The sequence below is a fragment of the Nematolebias whitei genome, chromosome 2 (assembly GCF_014905685.2).
Source record: "Nematolebias whitei isolate Nwh7 chromosome 2, NemWhi1, whole genome shotgun sequence".
In the NCBI taxonomy this organism is placed as follows: domain Eukaryota; kingdom Metazoa; phylum Chordata; class Actinopteri; order Cyprinodontiformes; family Rivulidae; genus Nematolebias; species Nematolebias whitei.
The window spans coordinates 52,500,755-52,520,695 of NC_056499.1; the positions used below are offsets into that span (position 1 = coordinate 52,500,755).

A 19,941-nucleotide genomic window follows, 5' to 3' on the forward strand; every position below is an offset into this window, starting at 1 on the left:
CAGTGGTTTGGACATGTCCAGAGGAGGGACAGTGGTTTGGACATGTCTAGAGGAGGGACAGTGGGTATACTGGTAGAAGGATGTTAGAAATGCAGCTGCCAGTAAAAAGAACAGATCCACAGAACAATGTGAGATGTTTAACAACAACCTGGCAGCACTGCAGTGGCAGTAAAGCCTCAGATTGAGTTTGAAGACCTACAGAAACATGGCAGGTATGACCCACGACATCATCAGATGTGCTGAAACCTGCACAGGTGGCTCACCAGGCTGAAGTCCTGCTCCAGGTTCCTGAAGTCCTTGACAAAGTTGAGTTCCTGAGTCTTGGCGTTGTACAGAGTGACCAGGCGGTGCAGCAGCTCGTCCACCTCCTCGTACAGAGATGACACCTCCTCCACAGCCGCCTGCTGCTCTTCTGACACACCATCACCTCCCTCCTCCCTGCGGAGCACAGACAGAGAGGCTCCGCCCTCTCGCTGCAGCCAGACCAACTGGATGTCTCCTAGGATGCTACCCATCACTGCCTTGTACCTGGACAGCAGCAGCTCAGCATCCTGCAGAGAGGACATACATTTAACTGGGACAACTTGGGGGGTGGGGGGTGGGGCTTGAACAGCAAGGTCAGAGGTCACAGAATGTTTCTGTAGTGTCTGTGAACTTGTGTGTTACCTGTTTGGCAGCAGGTACAGGAGTGCTCTGCAGGATGCTGATGCTTTTCTGCAGCAGCTGGATCACATCGTTACACTGTCTGGTCAGCTGATCCACCCTCTGGTGGAAAGAACACAAGTCACTGCGTGTCTGGCAGCCTGTTCCTGAACTGCTCACCGTTTGTATTTTAGGTTTCAGGTGTTGGAGCCACGTTGGCCCTTTACATGACAACAGCTACCTTATTATGACTGTCATACACCGAGAACACTGCAGCATGAAGGATTATGGCAGCTGCTCCAGTACAATCAGTGAAAAATGCCTGATTTGTACTCTGATTTGTAACTGGATCAGAACATGGCTACAATTAATGTTCAGAGGTGTTGCTTTGTATCAATGTTTCCACATTATGGGTTTATAAGACCCTGAATTCACTCTGGTGACATGGATGGTGTTTTATATTCTGTATGTTTGTCAACAAAGAACAAATTCAACAATTCCTAAACTGAGCTTTCCCTATTATTTTCCTGCACCGTACAACAACACTAGAAGTTGCTGGCACTTATATGACATTTATTTTACTCCGCTGAGTGTGGATCTGAGCCTTTAAGTATCTACACCACTGCAGAGTCAGGTGATGCAAGAATGTTCATGTTCATTTTGCACCTAAAACAACTTTAAGACCACTTATTTTTGTATTTACAAAATTAGTTTACACCAATGTAAAAGTATGATTGTTGTGAACATCAATATGACTCAGAGAGAACTGAACCCATTTAATAAAACAGAACCAGAGATAAAAAAAGAAAAGTAACATGTTGGTTTATCTGCCTGATGGGAGTGCTGACCGATCTGAAGCTGATCCAGTTGTTCTGACTGAAGCGGAACGATCCTCCAAAGTCTGCAGGAAGCTGCCGGAGGTCCACGTGTTTCTGCAGGGACTTCAAAGAACTCAGCATCTCCACCTAGCAACACACACACACAAAAAAAAAAACACAGAGGGATGAGTGTGCATGGTGAGCAGCAGTCAGGAGTGTGTTCAGGTGTGAGGTGTTACCTGGGTGGAAGCAGGTTTGTCCAGACACAGAAACGACTCTTTGTTAAGCAGGATTAACATCATGTGGATGGAGCCTGGCGTGTCCTCCTGCACACACACAGCAGTGAGAATCAGAAAAGTAACTTATTAGGCTTGTTTAATTAAAACAACAGCTTTAACAGGGTTGTCCTGTACAGTCTTATATCTGTTCATGGTTCAGTGTTAGCTCATGCTGCCCTCCAATCCATACAACCCTTTGGAAACACTGCTGGTTTGTCGTACTAAAAAACCTTGTTCAAATGAGCACAGTGACAGTCTGAGGTTAAACAGGTGCTACTTGTCATTTGCTTGTAATTACTTTCCTAATAAATAGTTAAAATCCAACAAACTGGGTCTTCCTGTCTCCCGTATCTTTTTGCTACAACACAGACATGTAAACAGAACCAGGAGAAAATTATTGTACTCAGAAACAATTCCATTAACCGGAGCCTTTGCCTGATTCAGTTTTTACTGATCTGGATTAAAAAAAGAAACTGCTCCTACACACCGCTGCTGGAAAAATATCTAAAACGTTTGTCCGAGTCTCACTTTTGTCTTGATCATGTGACCCTTCCTCACCTGCAGCAACCTGAAGGCGGAGAACAACGCCGAGGGAGGAGCAGCTCCGCGGGCGTCCACCAGCACCGTCAGCCCCAAGGCTCGCACTTCCTTCCTGATCCACATGGGAAGTTATATCAGAGAGACAGACTTATCTGAGAGGGAGCTGAGAAGAGGTTATAGCTGCCTACCTGAGGGTGAAGGTGTAGTAGAGGAGGAGGCGGAGAAGCTCTGGACTGTTGCAGTAGGGATTCAACCACACAGAGTTTAAACAGGAGACGGTAAAGATAGCTCGTCCTCCTCGGTCTTTGGTTCCTGCAGAAAACCCACAGCTAATCAAAAAATGTAACAATACAAAGACATACTGCTGATTCAACTTGATATGTTGGGCACTACCCAGAGCTTGTGACCACAGGTAGGAATGTAGATCAAATGATAAACAGAGACCTTGCCTTGCAGCTCAGCTCACCTCTTCACCCTAACAGACCAGCAGAGTACACAACACTGGAGAAGCGGAACCAGTCCTTCTGTCGATTTTTCCCACACTCATGAAAAAAAAAAATCCCAAGATCACAACTTAACTTCTTAACTTGAGACAGCACCTCAGTCACAACCCAGAGAGGGCAGTCCACAGGACCATGGCCTCAGATCAGGAGGTGCTGATCATTCCAGCTGCTTCACACCTGGTTGCAAACCACATCAGTTAGAACGTTGGTTACGTACTGTAACCCCAGATTCTATGAGTATAGGCGTAGCCCTTTAAGGCTGTCACTGATGGGTTTATCCCGATATGCGAAGCATTGCACTGAAAAATTTAGTCCACGCCCACCTGTTGTGTGGGCCCCACCCGGTCCGTATAAATTACGTTAAGAGCGGGAAATCGGCTCCCAAAATAGCTTTTTCTTCAGCCATTTAGGAGCCAGTGAGGCCCGACGTTTAAAGGGCTACGCCTATACTCATAGAATCTGGGGTTACAGTACGTGACCAACGTTCTATTTCGTATAAGCTTCGCCCTTTAAGGCTGTCGCTGATGGGTTAAGGGCGAAGCGGATGTTGTCCTCGCCTCACTGGGTCCATTCGAACACCGTATGAAGCAGAAGATTGCCCAAAAAACGTCTTGTCACTCAACTTCCCATGTGCGTAATTACGCATTGCGTAATTATGTGCCATGCACAGACGCATGTTGTATAACTATGCGTTCTGAATGCATGAACGCCCCGGAAAATTCAACGGGGAGGGAAAAATGCTGAAAAGAGCCATGAACCAACTGGTTTACGGCTGAACAGTATGAACAGATTAATAATAACAGGAGAGCTGATTATTAATCAAATGAACTGATTGGTAACAATAGTCGTGAACTGATTAGTGACAATAGAACCAAAATAACAATCACAATTTGTTATTGATAACATCTCACACTGCAATGCATGCAGACAGATGTGAGTTAAACGGAGTTCCATGAAACAACAATAGTCAATCTGTAAACACTAAGGACAGAATGTGTCATGGGACGAGCCGTCACATCACGTATATAAAAGCGAATGAATGAGCAGGGTGTTGACCATGCGGCCGCAGTGCAAAATGTCCTTCATTGACATACCATTATGCAAGGCAGTCGAAGATGCAATACCCCTGGTCGAGTGTGCTCTGAGGTTGACAGGAGGCTCTAAATCTGATGCTCTGTAGACTTCAGAAATGGCCTCACATAGCCAGTGTGACAAGCGCTGGGTGGATAACGGGCGACCTACAGATGCATCTCTATAATGCACAAACAAATGTTGATGCATTGCAGCTGTGCACGCTATGTAACACGTCAACGCCCGCACCGGACAGAGAAGATGAAGAGAAGCTACTTCTGATCTGTGTGTGTGTGTGGGGGGGGGGGGGGGACCCTCCAACGATATCACTCTTGATTTAAAAGAGCTCGTGATGTTTTTAGGCATAAAGCTGGATTTGGTCTTAAATCAGCTGAGCTGCCGTCAGCCTGAATTCTAAGACATGATGGAGCAACAGAGAAGGCAGATAATCAATCACCCTCTTAGCGGATGTTAAAGCCAGCAGCAGGGCTGTTTTAAGAGACAAGAATTTAATTGGGACCTGATCCAGAGGCTCAAATGGAGCTTTGATCAGGACCTGCAGGACCAGCGTTAAATCCCACTGTGGAACAAGTGGGTGTGAAACAAGCCTGCGTCTCTGTACACCTTTTAGAATATGTTTCATCAGCGGATGATTAAAAACTGTTCTGTCTCCAAACCCTTCGTGGCAGGAAGAGATGACTGCAGCGTACGTTTTAATCATGCTGGACGCCAAATTTCTGTCCATCAGCTGCTGCAGAAAGGACAGCATGCCACCTAATGGACATGAGATGGCCTCTACACCCTTCTCTGTACACCAGCGCTGAAAAGCTGTCCGCTTTGATGTGTACAGCGCTGTGGTAGATGCAGCACGTGAAACCTGAATTGTGCGCACTACATCCTGTGGGAGACCCATCCTCTCTAAGCGGATCCGTTCAGCGGCCAGACACACAGGTGCTGGCCTATTTCTGGGAAACTCCTGGTCGCTCCTCCTGCCTCGAGGACAGCGTCCTCCCTCCACGGCAGTTTTCACGGGCGCCCCAACAGTAGGCGTTGCAGGATTGGAAACCATGGTGCGCTCACGCGTTCGGGGGCCACCAGGAGAGCTGTCAATCCCTCCTTCTGAACTCGGTTCAGGAACCATAAAATCAGAGGAGGTGGAGGAAAAATGTGTACAGAAGCATTTTGGACCATGGGCTGTGGGCAAACGCATCCACCCCCAGCGGTGGTTCGTCTCACGGGCTCAGAGAAAACCATAATTGATGCTGAGCGTTTTCTCGTGTCGCAAACAGGCCCACAGCTGCTATTTCAATCTGAGTCAAAATGCTCCATCAGAGGATGACTAAAGGTTGTTCCGTCTTTGACAACTTTGAGACAAGAAGAAAAACATGGCTGCAAAATACGATAATCGTGCTGGACGCCAGATTATCCATCGAATGCTGCAGAAAACGACAGTATGTCGTCCAGTGGACATGAAGTGGCCTCTACGCCTTCTCTGTACACCTTTTACAAAATGTTTCATCAGCGGATGATTAAAGTTGTTCTGTCTCGAAAATTTCGTGACAGGAAGAGATGGCCGCAGTGAACATTTTACACGAGCTGAATGCCAGATCTCTGTCCATCAGCTGCTGCAGAAAAGACGGCACACCACCTAGTGAACATGAAATGGCCTCTACACCTTTCTCTGTACAGCAGCGCTGAAAAACTGACCACTTGATGTGAACAGCACTGTGGTGGTTGCAACATGTGAATCCTGAATCGTATGCACTACATCTTGAGAGAGATCCATCCTCTCAAAAGGATCCGCACAGCGGCCAGACCACAGGTGCTGGCCTATTCTGAGTTACTCCTGATCGCTCCTCCTGCCTGGAGGAGAGCATCCTCCCTCCACGGCAGGTTCCACGAGCGTCCCGATAACAAGTGTCGTATGCCTGTTCACACACTTGGGACAGAGGAGCTGTCAGTCCCTCCTCCTGAGCTCGGTTCAGAAAACGTGTTATCAGAGGGAGAGAGGGAGGTGAAGAAGCATTACGACCACAGGCTGTGAGCAGACACGTTCACCCCTAGTGGTGGATCGTCCCGTGGCTCCACGATAATTATAGTTGACATTGAACATTCTCTTGTGTTGCTACACATCCACAGCTGCTCGCAGGATTTCTGCCGTGTCTGAGCCATAGCTCTGGGTAGAAGGTCCCAGGTCCCCGTGCCGAAAGGGACTGTCTTTGGACATCACATCCATCCCCTGTTCAGAATACATGAGATGTACCCTACTCCAATGGAGAGCAGATTGGGTGTGCCCCACACAGCATCTGTCTCACAATGTGGCACATGGGTTGAGTGCATACATCTCCTGCCAGTTATGTAAGCAACAGTCACTTGCTGTCTGTGTGAATGAAAAACTCTGATGATTCTGCAGCTCAAGGCAAAGTGTTGAAGAATCACATTCAAAAAACCCGTGCGACACTTCAAAAACATTTAAATGGGCTGCTGTGTGGAGAACCACAGCGCCCCCACAGCTCGTTAAATGTGTGTGCCTCTGTGAGGTTTGACATGTGTGACTGAGATCTGCTGACAGAAAACAGCTGATATCACTCAACCGGTTCACGTGAGTCGCACTGCTGCAACCTGTCTGTACAAACTGCTCAGAAGCAGCAGGTGTCCAGATAAAGCAGAATTCTCCTCCCTGCTCTGTGCGGCGGCTGCAGAGCGGCTCGGGCACATTAATGGAGTGTTATTTCTCACAGTTCAAAATTGACAAATCTAGAATAAATCTCATCTTTCTGGTTCGTTGGGACCAGGAAGCGACGAGAGAGGAACCCTGCGTTTTCCTCTCCTTCTGAGACTCTGGAAAATTACATTTAAATCAGAATTTCCTAAGCTTCTGAGAGAGGGGACGAGATCTGTTCTAGAAATGACAGAAAAACGTCATTAGAGTTCCTCCGCACCAGGTTTGAGATGTACTGCAGCGTGAATCCCCGGATGAAAATGGTTCGCTTATCCATCTGGAGCGCTCGCTCATTTCCACTCGTTATTAAGTTATCAAGCGGGCACGCGTTGATGCTGTGAACTCGCATGCTGATGTGAGCTGGTGAGAGAGCGAGATACGTTACTGGGCTTGTACCGCGGTCTCACGTTAACGTTGACGTGAACGGCGGGCACTGAGAGCTGCGTGCGCGCTTTCATAACGCAGCGCCTTATAGGTGAAGGTTGCTCGAGCCGCGGGAGCATGTGTTGGCATCGCTGGCAGTGAATGAAACAACCTTACAAAGGCTCATTCGTGATGAGTGTGTGTGATGGGGCCGCTTGTCAGATCATCTGTGCTGACAGCCTGGCTAAAAGCCATTTCATCATAAAATGATGTTATACCATATCTTGTGTCATCAACACACCTCCAGCAAACCGACACCTGGTTATCTTCCCTTGAGCTCTGTTTGTTGTCCTAGAGGGCCCCGTGTTGGCATAGTCCGGGAAAATTGAACTTCCAGAAGCCGAGGTCGTCTGACGGGAGGGGCTGGCATAGCAGAGCTGGGGAGGCGTTGTGCAGCCGTGGAGCATCTTGAAATGATCTCTCGCTGATGAAAGGCCCTCCAACAAAAAGCTTCTGTAGCTCTCCTGAGAGGAAGGTGGAGTGATGAGCCAGGAGAACCTCTGGGACCGCGTTCTCCGGCTGCGATCCGGGGCGGCAGACAGCAAAAGAGGCGCACCGGTTGGGTATGACGTCAGCTGCCCTGTAGACGGAGCGTACTGCAGGGGCCGATAGCGTCGTTAGCAAACAGCCGCTACGAGAGCGGAGTGAGCCGAAGGTCAGAGGGCCCACCGTCTCTTCCCGCCTCTGAATGTGTATGCCAACAGCGTAACGTGTTGTTTGCTGCGGCCATCTGGAACGCATGCTGGTGAGCTCAGTTGGAGAGCGGTGTCACCGTCTGGGTTACGCTAACCGGAGGCATGGGACGTTGGTCCACCTGGACATCTTGCTCCAATGAAGCCTCCGTCAGGCTTGGCTCCATGGGGCACTGAGGGACTTTCCGCTCGGTGAACCCCTGCTCTGAAGATGGGTGCGGACTGTGGAGAATGGCCCCCCAATCTACCAGGAAAACCGGCTGTGGCCTCACCCGTAGGACGTCCTGTTGGGAAAACAAGGCCAGATGGATCAAGACCGTGAGCCGGAATGGAACCTAGAAAAAATAACCTTCCCACCGGATCATCCGAACTGGCAGAAAAGGCGTGGGACGTAAAAAAGGGGTCCCTTCATGTCAGCCGCCTCCTGGGTTACACCGGGCAACCCCAGAGGGCGCCGTCGGCCGGGAGCGGTGTGATCGCCGATGCGAAACGAGGAGGGATGAGGTGAGCATTCGCTCAGCCCCCCTCCACCGACACTATGCTCTCCAGGAGGGAATGAGCAGCAGGGGCTGCAGCTGAGCGCCGCCTGTCCCGGAGGAACCATCCGATTCGCTACGAGGGTTGGCGATAAGAGAAAAATTACAAGATGGCGTTGTCCTGCGTGTAGAGACCTGTCACTGAGAAATACTCCTCGGCGCTTACCTTGAAACAAGACTGCTTGGCAGCTTCTCCTCAGGGAGGAGGGCTCACTGGACGACCGGAGGTTGACATGCCGGGCCAAGCATTCTTAACAAAGGATGGTCATCTACACTACTTTCCTTCTTCGTTCTTCTGACAGTGCTATTAGCCTGCTGAAGAAAAAATGGGAGCCGATTTCACGCTCTTAATGTAATTTATATGGACCAGGTGGGGCCCACACAGCAGGTGGGCGTGGACTAAATTTTTCAGTGCAATGCTTCGCATATCGGGATAAACCCATCAGTGACAGCCTTAAAGGGTGAAGCCTATACGAAATAGAACTGAAGATCACAACACAATGAAGCCAACAAGACCACTTCATCCCAAAGTAGTATGAAGTAATCCTGGGGCCAATCCACCCCCTGGCTGTGCTACAAAAAGGTTTCTAAAGGTTTTAAACAGGATCACTGACAACAGGCAGTCCTGGAGGACTGCCACTTTCACCCTGAAGGGGTTCATCTTACTGCTCGTATTGCCAATCAAAGTCTTGCACAGCTTGTATATGGACCGAATGGCCTATAGAAATTGACACCCAGTCCCATACACACTGAGCAACCCCACAAGGTACCTCAGGAAACACTGTCAAATGCCTTCACCAAGTCCACCAAATACATGTAGACTGTTTAGGCAAGCTCCTATGCTCCCTCGAGGATCCTAACAAATGTAAAGAGCTGGTTGAGTGTTCCACAGCCGCCACCATTCCAATCTCTCAGTCAAGTAGCACTGCATCCAATGTACATTAGACGTCGCAAAGACATGTCAACCAAGGCAGCCTAGTGACATCCAGAGCACAAGGTGGATCTTGTCCACCCCTGGAGTCCTACAATCACAAAGCATTATAACTACCTCGGCAATCTCAGACCTGGTTATGGGTGGACTCTCTTTAAAGCCATACCCAGTTTCCTTCATTAAAGACATGCTGGTGGGATTGAGAAGGTCTTTGAAATATTTTTTTCCACCACCTGCACTATCACTGGTTGAGGTCAAAAGCACCCCACTTCCACTACGGACAGTGTTAGTAAAGTGATGCTTTCCCCGTCTTAGCTGCTTGATGGTTTGCCAGAATCTTCTTGGCGCCAGTCAAGAATCTCTACCCAAGTCCTAATTGAACTCCTAACAGATAGATCTTTTGCCTCAGCAACAGCCAGGGTTGCAGCTGTATTGGTCTGCCAGTACTCGTCAACTAGTAAATCACCTACTTCTCCTACAAGTCACACCTCAGTAAATCATACTTTCTTGATTCCCCATTCTCTGTTTGTGAAGTTTCTAAAGAGTCAGAGTCAGAGATTCCTTATTGTCGTTCGCACCACATGTGGTACATGTGGTGGAACAAAATTATGTCCCAGTTACATCCAACAATAAAATGTAAAAGAAAAACAATAATAACATCTAAGATATAAACTAAGAAAAACATAAACTAAAAATACACTAAGCACTAATAGCATAAAAACATTACCTCGAACAGCAGCATGAACATGAGCATGAGTGTGTGAGCAGATGAACACTTGAACATATCAACATGAAACAGATCAGCAGCAACATGATGTGATTTTTCACTAATTATTCTGGTTAAAGATTCATGAGTCTAACAGCTTCAGGGTAGAAGCTGTTCCTCAGTCTAGTGGTTCTACACTTAATGCTCATCAACCTCCTTCCCGAGAGGAGTGGGGCAAAAAGTGTGTGTGCTGGGTGAGTGGGGTCCTTCATGATGCAGGTGGCCCTCTTCCTGCATCTGGAGGTGTAGATGTCTGTGATGGTGGGGAGACTAACTCCAACAGACTTCTGTGCAGCCTTCACCACTCTCTGCAAAGCTTTTCTTTCTGCAGCTGTGCAGCCTCCATGCCACACGTTGATGCTGGCGCATAAGATGCTCTCCACTGCACACTTGTAGAAGGAGATGAAGACTGAGCTTCCCAGTCCAGCTCGTCTCAGCCGCCTGAGAAAGTAGAGTCTCCGATGAGCTTTCTTGATCAGGCTGGTGGTATTGTTGCTCCAGCTGAGGTTGTCATTCATGTGTACACCCAAGTACTTGTAGCTGGAGACCACTTCCACTGCAGATCCTCTTATGTTCAGAGGGGTGTAGGTGTGTTTGTTCTTTCTGAAGTCAACGATCATCTCCTTTGTCTTCTTCACATTGATGTGAATGTTATTTTCTTTGCACCAGCTCTCCAGGTGTTCCACCTCTTGTCTGTAGCTGGACTCATCATTGTTTGTGATGTATCCCACTACCGCTGTCAACTGCAAACTTTACAATATGACAGCCTGGATGGGTGGGTGCACAATTATATGTGAGCAGAATAAACAGGAGAGGACTCAACACATCCTTGAGGAGAGCCAGTGCTGAGGGTTATGGTAGAGAAGGAGAAGTTGTGGATCCTCAATGACTGTGGTCTGTTTATTAAGAAGTCTAGGACCCAGTTGCAAATGGAGGGGCTTAGTCCTAGTGTGAATAGTTTGTCCATCAGGGTTTGGAGGATCATGGTGTTGAAGGCATATGTGAAGTCCACAAAGAGCATACGGACATAAGAGTCTTTCTTCTCCAGGTGGTTGAGCGAAGTGTGGACCACATAGGAGATGGCATCCTCTGTTGATCGGTTCTCACGGTATGCATACTGATGAGGGTCCTCATTGATGTTGATGGTTGTTTTGATATGGGTCATGACCAGTTTTTCGAAGCATTTAATTTGGGGTGAGGGCCGCTGGCCGATAGTCATTCAGACCAGTCACTGTAGAGCTTTTTGTTACAGGGATGATGATGGTGGTCTTCAGGCAGGTGGGAACTGTTGCCAGGGTATGTGAGGTGATAATGATGTCTGCGAGTACCACGCAGAGCTGATCAGCACATTCTTTCAACTCTTTCCCGGGGGTGTTGTCTGGCCGGTTGCATTGTGCAGATTAATCCTCCTGAAAGTACTTCTTACTTCTGCTGAGGACACGCTGAGATGCTCTTCATCCGGTGGTGAGGTGAGTCTGGTGCTGGGTGGTCTGTTTGGGTCTTCAAAGCATGCATAGAACTTGTTGAGGGCATTAGGAAGAGATGGGTCTTTGGGGCATTGTTCACTCCTTCCCTTATAATCTGTTATGCACTTAATGCCCCTCCACATGCTCCGTGGGTCTTGAGAGGTGAATTGACCCTCGATCCTCTGTGCATATGTAGCCTTGGCCCTCTTAATACCAGCAACCAGCTCTTTCCTTGTCCTTCTCAGCTCCCTTGAGTTTCCAGACCTGAAAGCAGTGTTCCTGGCTTCCAGCAGGGTGTGCACCTTTGCATTCAGCCAAGGTTTTCTGTTCAGGTAACTTTTAACACATCTTATGGTGGAGACGGTGTCAGTACATGTGCTAATGTATCTCAGAACTGAGGATGCGTATTTTTCCAGATCAAGTGTGTAGTATGACATATGCAGGATATATTCATACATTTTCACGGGTTCTTCATTTTTCTGACTGTGTACATGTCGTGCATTGAGTTTAACAGAAATGTAACGAGAGACGTTATTTATCTTCGACCCATCAAAATGAATGCGGTCATTTATTTGCAGAATCAAAGTTTAACATCAAACATTTACATTAATTTGGCAAAATATGAAAACAATAACATGGCTAGTTTCACAGGAAGTGGTAACAATACGGCGATTGTCCTCACTTTTCAGCAGAAACAGACAGACATCAATCACACGGCGGTGATTGAGAACTTTGCTTCAGACATTTCTAAAATATCTGTAATGATTTTAGGAGAAAGGAGAGTTTAAGATGGAAAATGGAGATTTATCTTACAGAGAGATGTGGGAGGGAATTTATCTGTTTGGCCAGAACGGGCACGCTCTTTCAGATCTCAGCTTGGTCATGGTATGCTTGGTCGAAATAGAACTTTTACCTGGTTGATGATAGGTCAGGTCGGCTTGAAGTCCTTCTTTTGACTCTTTCAGCGTCTCCGTTGAGAACAGCTAAAATACTTCGAGAGTCATGCGAGGTTATCCAAACAGAAGTTATAATTCCCAAAATCGTCCCTGCATTCTGGATTCCAGAACTCTGAACTCCTTCAGAGCTCTACTCCTTTAAGCTCTTTTCATCTCGTCGCGTCTCTCTTCGACAGAGACTCGACACAGACATCAGACCTTTTTTTGACACTTCTCCATGAGCTGCATCCGAGCCAGACTCTAGAGAACCGGGAAGTTGCCACATTTAAATGGGTTCGACTTCCGGGTCATTTTAGAGCTTTTTGATTGGTCGATGGACCAGAACAGAGGTGTGGTTTGTGATGTAAGGTGTTATGAAAATTCAAGGATAGAGATTAAGTTTGTTTAAAACAGACAGAAAGATTATTGGAGAAAACCAGACTTCGTGGAGTCTCTACTCCTATTATCTGCTGTAAAAGTTAAACATGACATTTCTTTTCAGTAAACTTTTAGTTGACCGAAACTTGAACTTTAACACACTTACAAATTTGCTCATTGAAGACAGAAAAATCAAGAAATGCATATTACCCTGATTTCTTCTTTGAATGAGGAATAAAAATCATTACTTACTGTTTATGTAAAATAAAAATGAGTAGTTCTCTTCAACCTGTAAACATTGTTTGAACTAACACAATTTGATTATCAAACATTTGTAAAATAGTAATGATCATAGAGAATTGTCTTTTCTACTTGATTAATTCAAGAAAGAAAGTCTCAGGATGGGTCAAACTGTATTTCTGGATGCAGATCAATGAAATAACAGTTTCTGTCCCACAAGGTTCTTAAGGTCAAGTGTTTTGACCTTAGGCTTAGTTTGACATCAGGTTAGGTTCACTACAAGTGATCCTCCATTTTCAGCAGCTTCTCTGAAAACATATCAGTCTGTTTGTTCAAAACAATCTCTAAGTATGGGGCCACTGTTCTGGATCCAACATTTAACTTTCTTTTGAACCGGTCTGGAGCGTCTCAGCGGGGGCATGTAAGCAGGAACCAAGAGGATTGAGATGTGATCAGATAGTCCTAGGTGGGGGCGGGGTTCAGCTTTGTATGCATCTTTTACGTTTGTGTAAACACGGTCCAGCGTGTTGTTTCCACATGTTGGTATGCCCACATGCTAGTAAACACTTGGAAGGCCGTCCTTTAGATTCACGTGATAAAAGTGTTAATAGGTCAATATTCTAGAAAATCTGCAGGTCCTGATGACCTCCCTCCTTATTTCTTACATCTAGCTGCACAAATTATAGCTGAACCAGTGTCATACATTTTTAATTTGTCCACACATAATAATGTTGGTCCAGATGCTTGGAAAGTTTTGTGCTGCCATTATTGAAGGGAGGAGACCCCACTATAATAAACAACTATCGATCAATCTACAAACTTTGCATTTTAACTAAGGTTTTATAAAAAACTGATAAATACTCAAGTCAAAAAGTATTTGGACTCTTTTAATATTTTATCTCCTCGCCAATCTTGCTTCAGGAAACAACATAGCACAATGACTGGTTCGCTAAACGTTTTTAATGATATTAAAGCTTTGGACGCTAAGGATTACTGTGCTGCACTTTACTTAGACCTGTCCAAAGCTTTCAATACGGTAGATCAAAACATGCCATGAGTTCTCAGATATCGGTTTCTCAGATCACACTGTTGGCTGGTTTACTAACTATCTCTCAGGTTTGAGGCATTGTGTACAACACAATGGTACTTCATCTAGTGATTTAACGGTCAGTAATGGTGTGCCACAAAGCTGAGTTTTAGGACCCACTCTTACAATTTATGTAAGTAATGTAGGCCAAAACATTCATGATGCCTCCTTGCATCTCTATGCTGAAGATACAATTGTTTATTGCCGAGCTAAAACAAAAGTTACATGTGTAACTACAGTTCTATGAATCCCGGATGACCGCCAGAGGGCGGTGCTGAAAGCGCTGAATGTTCCCTTTGCGCATGCGCTGTTCAAGTAGTAATACCAACGGAGTCACAGGTGTGACATGGATGACCAATCAGAGGCTATATAGCCTGACTTCATTCGCAGCTCTGCTCCTACAGAATCTTCTCGCGGAATGCAAGGATTCTGAGTGACAGAGAAGCTCTGGCGGTCATCCGGGATTCATAGAACCTGTTAAGATATTTTCAATCTAGACTGCTTTTATGAGTTTGATCTGCTCAGAGATGGGATTATAATGAAATTGTGACCCGGTTCTGACTGGGTTAAACTAGGCTAGCAAACTCTTAAGAGAGTCTCCCTGATAATTCAATATCTGTCAAGAAATAGTTTAATCAGCTTGACCCTCACGTAAGAAAGGCTTTAAAGCACCGTCTCATGTTTTTCCTTACACGTCAGTACACATAAGACCACACTTAGTCACGCCCTCTCATACACTGACAGGTTGAGCTCCCCCTTCTGCGAAGGGCGGAGCCTAGGGCTGTATAAATTAATGATGACACGAGACATCGGGGCTCTTCTTCCGGGTCTGTGAACGCGTCACAGACTGAATAGAGTCCAGCGCTGTGAATTGTAATCTTTTACTGCCTTTTTTCTAATATAATTGATAAAACTTAATTGACGTTTCCTTGATTTATTGATTAGTATAGTTGCCACTTCTGGGAAGGGTTCAAGCCATGGGTAAAGACATGGGCTGGGGGGGTTTCCGGATCCAGTGGCCCGCAGCAGATCACGTCTTTAACAAACCGTAGTTACATACGTAACTTTCGTTCTATTTCATCCCTCCTGACCACTAGAGGGTGATGCTGAAAGCACTGAATGACTAATATCAACGATGTCACAAAGAATCCTGAGCACACACCTCACTGAGGAGGCCCAGGTACTCCTCTGATGGAGGGACGGAAAAGGAAGGAGGGTCCGTCTGCGCCTGAAGAAGGCACTTCCAGGGGTGGACTCCTCTGGTTGCGGGACGTCCAGCTGCAGTTGTCTCAGGGCCATACGCATGACGCTCTGCATCAAACCATCACCTGACCCACTAGCTGCGCTGCGAGATGAAGAAAGTGAACCAGTCTCTAAATATCTTGATGCATGCTCCATGAACCTGCATGAACCAGTCTCTAAGACTTGAGATGACTGGCCCTCCTCCTCACCTAAAAAGTGAGAGGCAGAGGCAGCCAAGGATAACACATCCTCCTCCGCCCCACATCAGCCCCCAGTTGGTGTGCCTGAAAAAGGAACGTCATCTCTGCCAATTCTGTGGACAGCTGTTCCACCTTCGTGGAGAGGCCCTGATCAGACTTGGCTCACCTCTTCCTAGGAGGGGCCACAGAGACTGCGGCCTCAGACTGGAGCTTTGAGTGCCTAGTTGGAGCCTCCTGCCCAGAAGGCGGGAGGTCATCGCCGAGCTCGGGGCGAAACTGGGTCAGCCGAGCCACCCTCACAGCATGAGGCATAAAGCTGCAGTTCATGCAGGGGTTCTCTGACAGGGCCTCCACCAGATGGTCATGTCCAAGACAGGCAGGACACAGGTCGCGACCGTCCTCTGCCTGGAGCACGGCCCCACAATCTGTGCAGCAGTGAGAGCCGTCCATGCTCCTTGCTTTAGGCAGTTTACCCAAGTAAAAAACTGTAACTCAGCAAAGGGGCTGGCACCACCAGATACGTCCAGGATACAGGGCGAAAACAAGGATGCAAGGATAGGCTGAGAATTGGGAGAAGGGGTGCGCACGCTTGCCGTCACTAATTAACAAGGCAAAGAAACTCAGACAGGCTAACGCCGCTAGCTCGGCTGGTAAAACGAGGACAAATGGGAGAGGGGGTGCCAACGCTTGCCTTCACCAATTAAGACAAGGCCAGAACTCAGAGAGGCCAGCACCGCTAGCTCAGTCCAACCGTTTATGAGGTTGGTGAAAATGACTAGGAGAGGGAGCGTGAACATTTGCCTTCACCAATTAAGAAAACAAGGCCAGAACGTAGGGAGGCTAGTTCCACTAGCTCGGTCCAACTGTGTATGAGGTTGGTGAAAATGATTGGGAGAGGGTGCACGAACGCTTGCCTTCACCAATGAAAATAAGACCAGAGCATAGGGCGGCTAGTACTGCTAGCTCAGTCCAACCGTGTATGAGGTTGGTGAAAATGACTGGGGAGAGGGTGCACAAACGTTAGCCTTCACTAGGGCATTAACAGAGTACTCGAGTAATCTATACATCGATTGCTAGGACATCTATCGAGGTTAAAAATGTAACGTCGAGTATCCGTAGTGACGTCATATTATGTGACCACCGTATGACCGTATGGGGCGGTGTTGCACTGTTGCAGGTCACAGAGTATGGTGTAACACCGGATCCAATCCACCGAACCAGAACCAGCTTCCTCTGACCTTGTTTCACAAACAAAAAGCAAAAAATATTAATCTCTAAACCTATAAAAAAAATCTATAAACATATTAATCTCTAAAACTAAACAATGCGCACCACAGCTGGCGGTGGTGTGGGGTGGTCGACCCCCCTCCCCCACACACTGTTTTAAGTTTCGTTTTTGACATGCTGCATGTTTCTTCACGTTTGCAGTTTAATAATAATAACTAATAGTTTAGATTTTCCTGTGACTTATTTGCAGTATGATAAATGGTAGGAGCATAATATATGCTCCCAATGTTTTGTTGGTCCTTTTTTTGTAAATAATTACCTTTTTTTGCAGTTTTATTTATTTATTTATTTTTGTATCTTGAGATCTATGACGTCATCAAATACTCAAGTTCTACTCGGGTTTTATTATGTTAATGTCGAGTTTAAAAATTACATAATCGTTCATGACTTCGGGTAAGATGGCGCCCGTGTACATGGCCTGCAATCTACCTCTGACGATACTGTTTGGATTATTTCTGCTTTTTTCGTTTTTTGTCTGGGATATCAACTCGCTGCTTGTGTATGACCGACAACAGCTCCTCGATCTTCGATTGTCTGTATCTGCTGTAGCTGATTTGGACCATTTTGATCGTGACTCGTGACCCCCCCTCTTCCACCCCTTCTGGCAGACGTGCGTGCTTGTTTACGCTGGGCCCCAAGCCTGCCTTCTCGGAGATATCGATCCAGACGCCGGGGTAAATGTGCCGGCCGGCTGGTAAAACTCAAAGCTCTGCGTGGTCAACGTTTCCACAGCCAGCTTCCTACGTGCCCGGACCAGGCTGGAGCAGGGCATGAGGGTGGACAACTGTTTACAGGAAAAGTTTGATTTAAATACAGTTAATATTCCACCACCCCGCCGACCTGATGGCCGCGGGGCATTAAAACACAGACAGTCCGGAGGTAAAAGTTCCACCAAGGCGCTTGAATCATCCAAAGGCAACCAGGATTCCGTGAGAAAAAGAAAATCTAGTCTTTTGTTGATGAGGCACGTCCTGATCTGGTCCGACACAGAACCAGCCATGGTGGGGGTGGTGCGCGCCAACGGTTGCAGATTTTCAAAAACAGCGCCTCCAGGACGGTCCAAGCGCCGGGCCGGTAGACAACACCCTTTGAGCTGAGTGCTTTTGAACTCGAACATTCCCCTCCCGTTCTGTGTGCGATTGTTTATCGCCCCCCTCGTTCCAAGGACTTCATAAGTGAATTCTCTGATTTTCTGGCTTACATCACACCAAGATATGATCACTTTATTATTGTTGGTGACTTTAATATTCACGTCTGTTGTCAGGAGAAGCCGTTAGTGAAGGACTTCCTTGATTTGTTGGACTCATTTAATTTAACTCAACATGTAAATGCTCCCACCCAACAACACGGCCACACTCTGGATCTCATTTTAACACGTGATGTCTCTGTTTGTAATTTGGTAATCGGTGACAACGTTCTCTCAGACCATATGCCTGTCTTGTTTGATATCATCCCGCCTTGTCCTACTGCTAAGTCATGTGATTCTGCACGTACTTCACGCGCCATTAACCGTTTCACTGCTGCACGTTTTACAAAGCTTTTAGCTCTGAGAGGATCGATCAGCTCTCAGTGTCTCTCTCCACCGAGGAGCTAACCTCTCAGCTTAACTCTGTTTGCTTAAATATTCTGGACCGTGTTGCTCCCGTTAAAACCAGGAAAACAAAACTTTTATCAGAACCATGGCTTAATGACGTCACTCAAGCGGTTAGACAGCAGTGTAGGAGAGCTGAACGCAGGTGGAGGAAAGACAGGCTTCAGGTTTCTTTTCAAATCCTAAAGGAGAGTTGGCGTCATTATCAGAAGGCAGTTAAAGCCGCCAAATCGAAGTTCTTTTCTGCAATAATTGCCTCAAACTCCCACAACCCCCGAGCCCTTTTTTCCACCCTGAACTCAGTTCTACACCTCAGTGAACCTTCACCTCTAGAAGCTTCAACTGAGCTGTGTGAAAACTTCCTCCATTTCTTTTCTGAAAAAGTTGCAAACACCCGGGCACTCATTTCTCCACCTGCTCATGATCCGTCCATCCCAACTCATTGTGTTGCTGTTCTGGACCACTTCGAGCCCATCTCTCTGTCTTCCCTGGAGCAGGTCATGTGTGGCATGAAGCCATCTGGCTCCCCTTTTGACGTTGTCACCCCTCGACTCCTTAAGGAGCTTCTTCCTGTTCTGGGCCCTCCTGTTCTTGGCATTGTGAACAGCAGCTTAGCCTCAGGTGTGGTACCAATAACTTTTAAACATGCTGCTGTCCAACCTCTCCTGAAAAAAACCTAGCCTTGACCCCTCAGTCAGGTCCAACTTCCGGCCTGTCTCCAGACTCCCATTTGTCGCTAAACTGCTGGAAAAAATAGTGGAGTCCCAGCTGAAATGCTTTCTAGAGGATAATGCCATCTTAGAGCTATTCCAGTCTGGCTTTAAACCTCTCCACAGCACTGAAACTGCTCTACTCAAGGTTTTTAACGACATTCTCCTATTCACAGACGCTGGTGATTCTGTGCTCCTTCTCTTACTGGACCTCACATCTGCCTTTGATACAATCGACCACGAGATCCTCATTGCGAGGTTAGAGCAGTGGGTGGGCATCACTGGGTCAGCCCTCGAATGGTTTAGATCTTACCTCGCTGACAGTTCCTTTTGTGTCTCCATCAAAGATTTTAGTTCAGCCTCGGCAGCGCTTAAATGGGGGGTACCGCAAGGGTCCATCCTTGGTCCTCTTTTATTTTCTTTATACCTGCTGCCACTAGGTGCTATTTTCAGGAAACATAACATACCTTTTCATTTCTACGCCGACAACTGCCAAATCTACTTTCCCCTCAGACTCAACGGTACTCGCTCTATTCAACCGTTACTGGACTGCCTGGCTGACATCAGAGATTGGATGGCTTTAAATTTCTTGAGTTTCAACGAGAAGAAATCTGAAGTTATGCTGTTTCCTCCCAATGACACAATCACCAACCACTGCATCGACCTATCCGTTCTGTCACCGTTAGTAAAACAAAGAGTCACTAATCTAGGAGTGATACTTGACCCTTCTCTGAAACTCAACAATCATGTAAATATGATTGTTAAATCCTGATTTTTCCAGCTGAGGCGACTGTCTAAGCTGAAGCCCATATTGTCCAAAAATAACCTGGAGACAGTAATTCATGCATTCATTACATCCAGGCTCGACTATTGCAACTCACTC

At 46.8% G+C, this 19,941-nt stretch overlaps 1 protein-coding gene across 1 annotated transcript in view; it reads right to left on the reverse strand.

Moving 5' to 3' along the window:
- Positions 1 to 19,941, reverse strand: part of LOC119424825 (rho guanine nucleotide exchange factor 40) — a gene marked incomplete in the record, with an annotated part of 86,080 nt that overhangs the window by 51,109 nt on the left and 15,030 nt on the right. Inside the window, 6 exon segments of the mRNA XM_037692330.1 lie at positions 264 to 551; positions 667 to 765; positions 1,491 to 1,607; positions 1,700 to 1,786; positions 2,297 to 2,390; positions 2,467 to 2,590. Of these exon segments, the coding sequence (XP_037548258.1) occupies positions 264 to 551; positions 667 to 765; positions 1,491 to 1,607; positions 1,700 to 1,786; positions 2,297 to 2,390; positions 2,467 to 2,590 (809 nt within the window).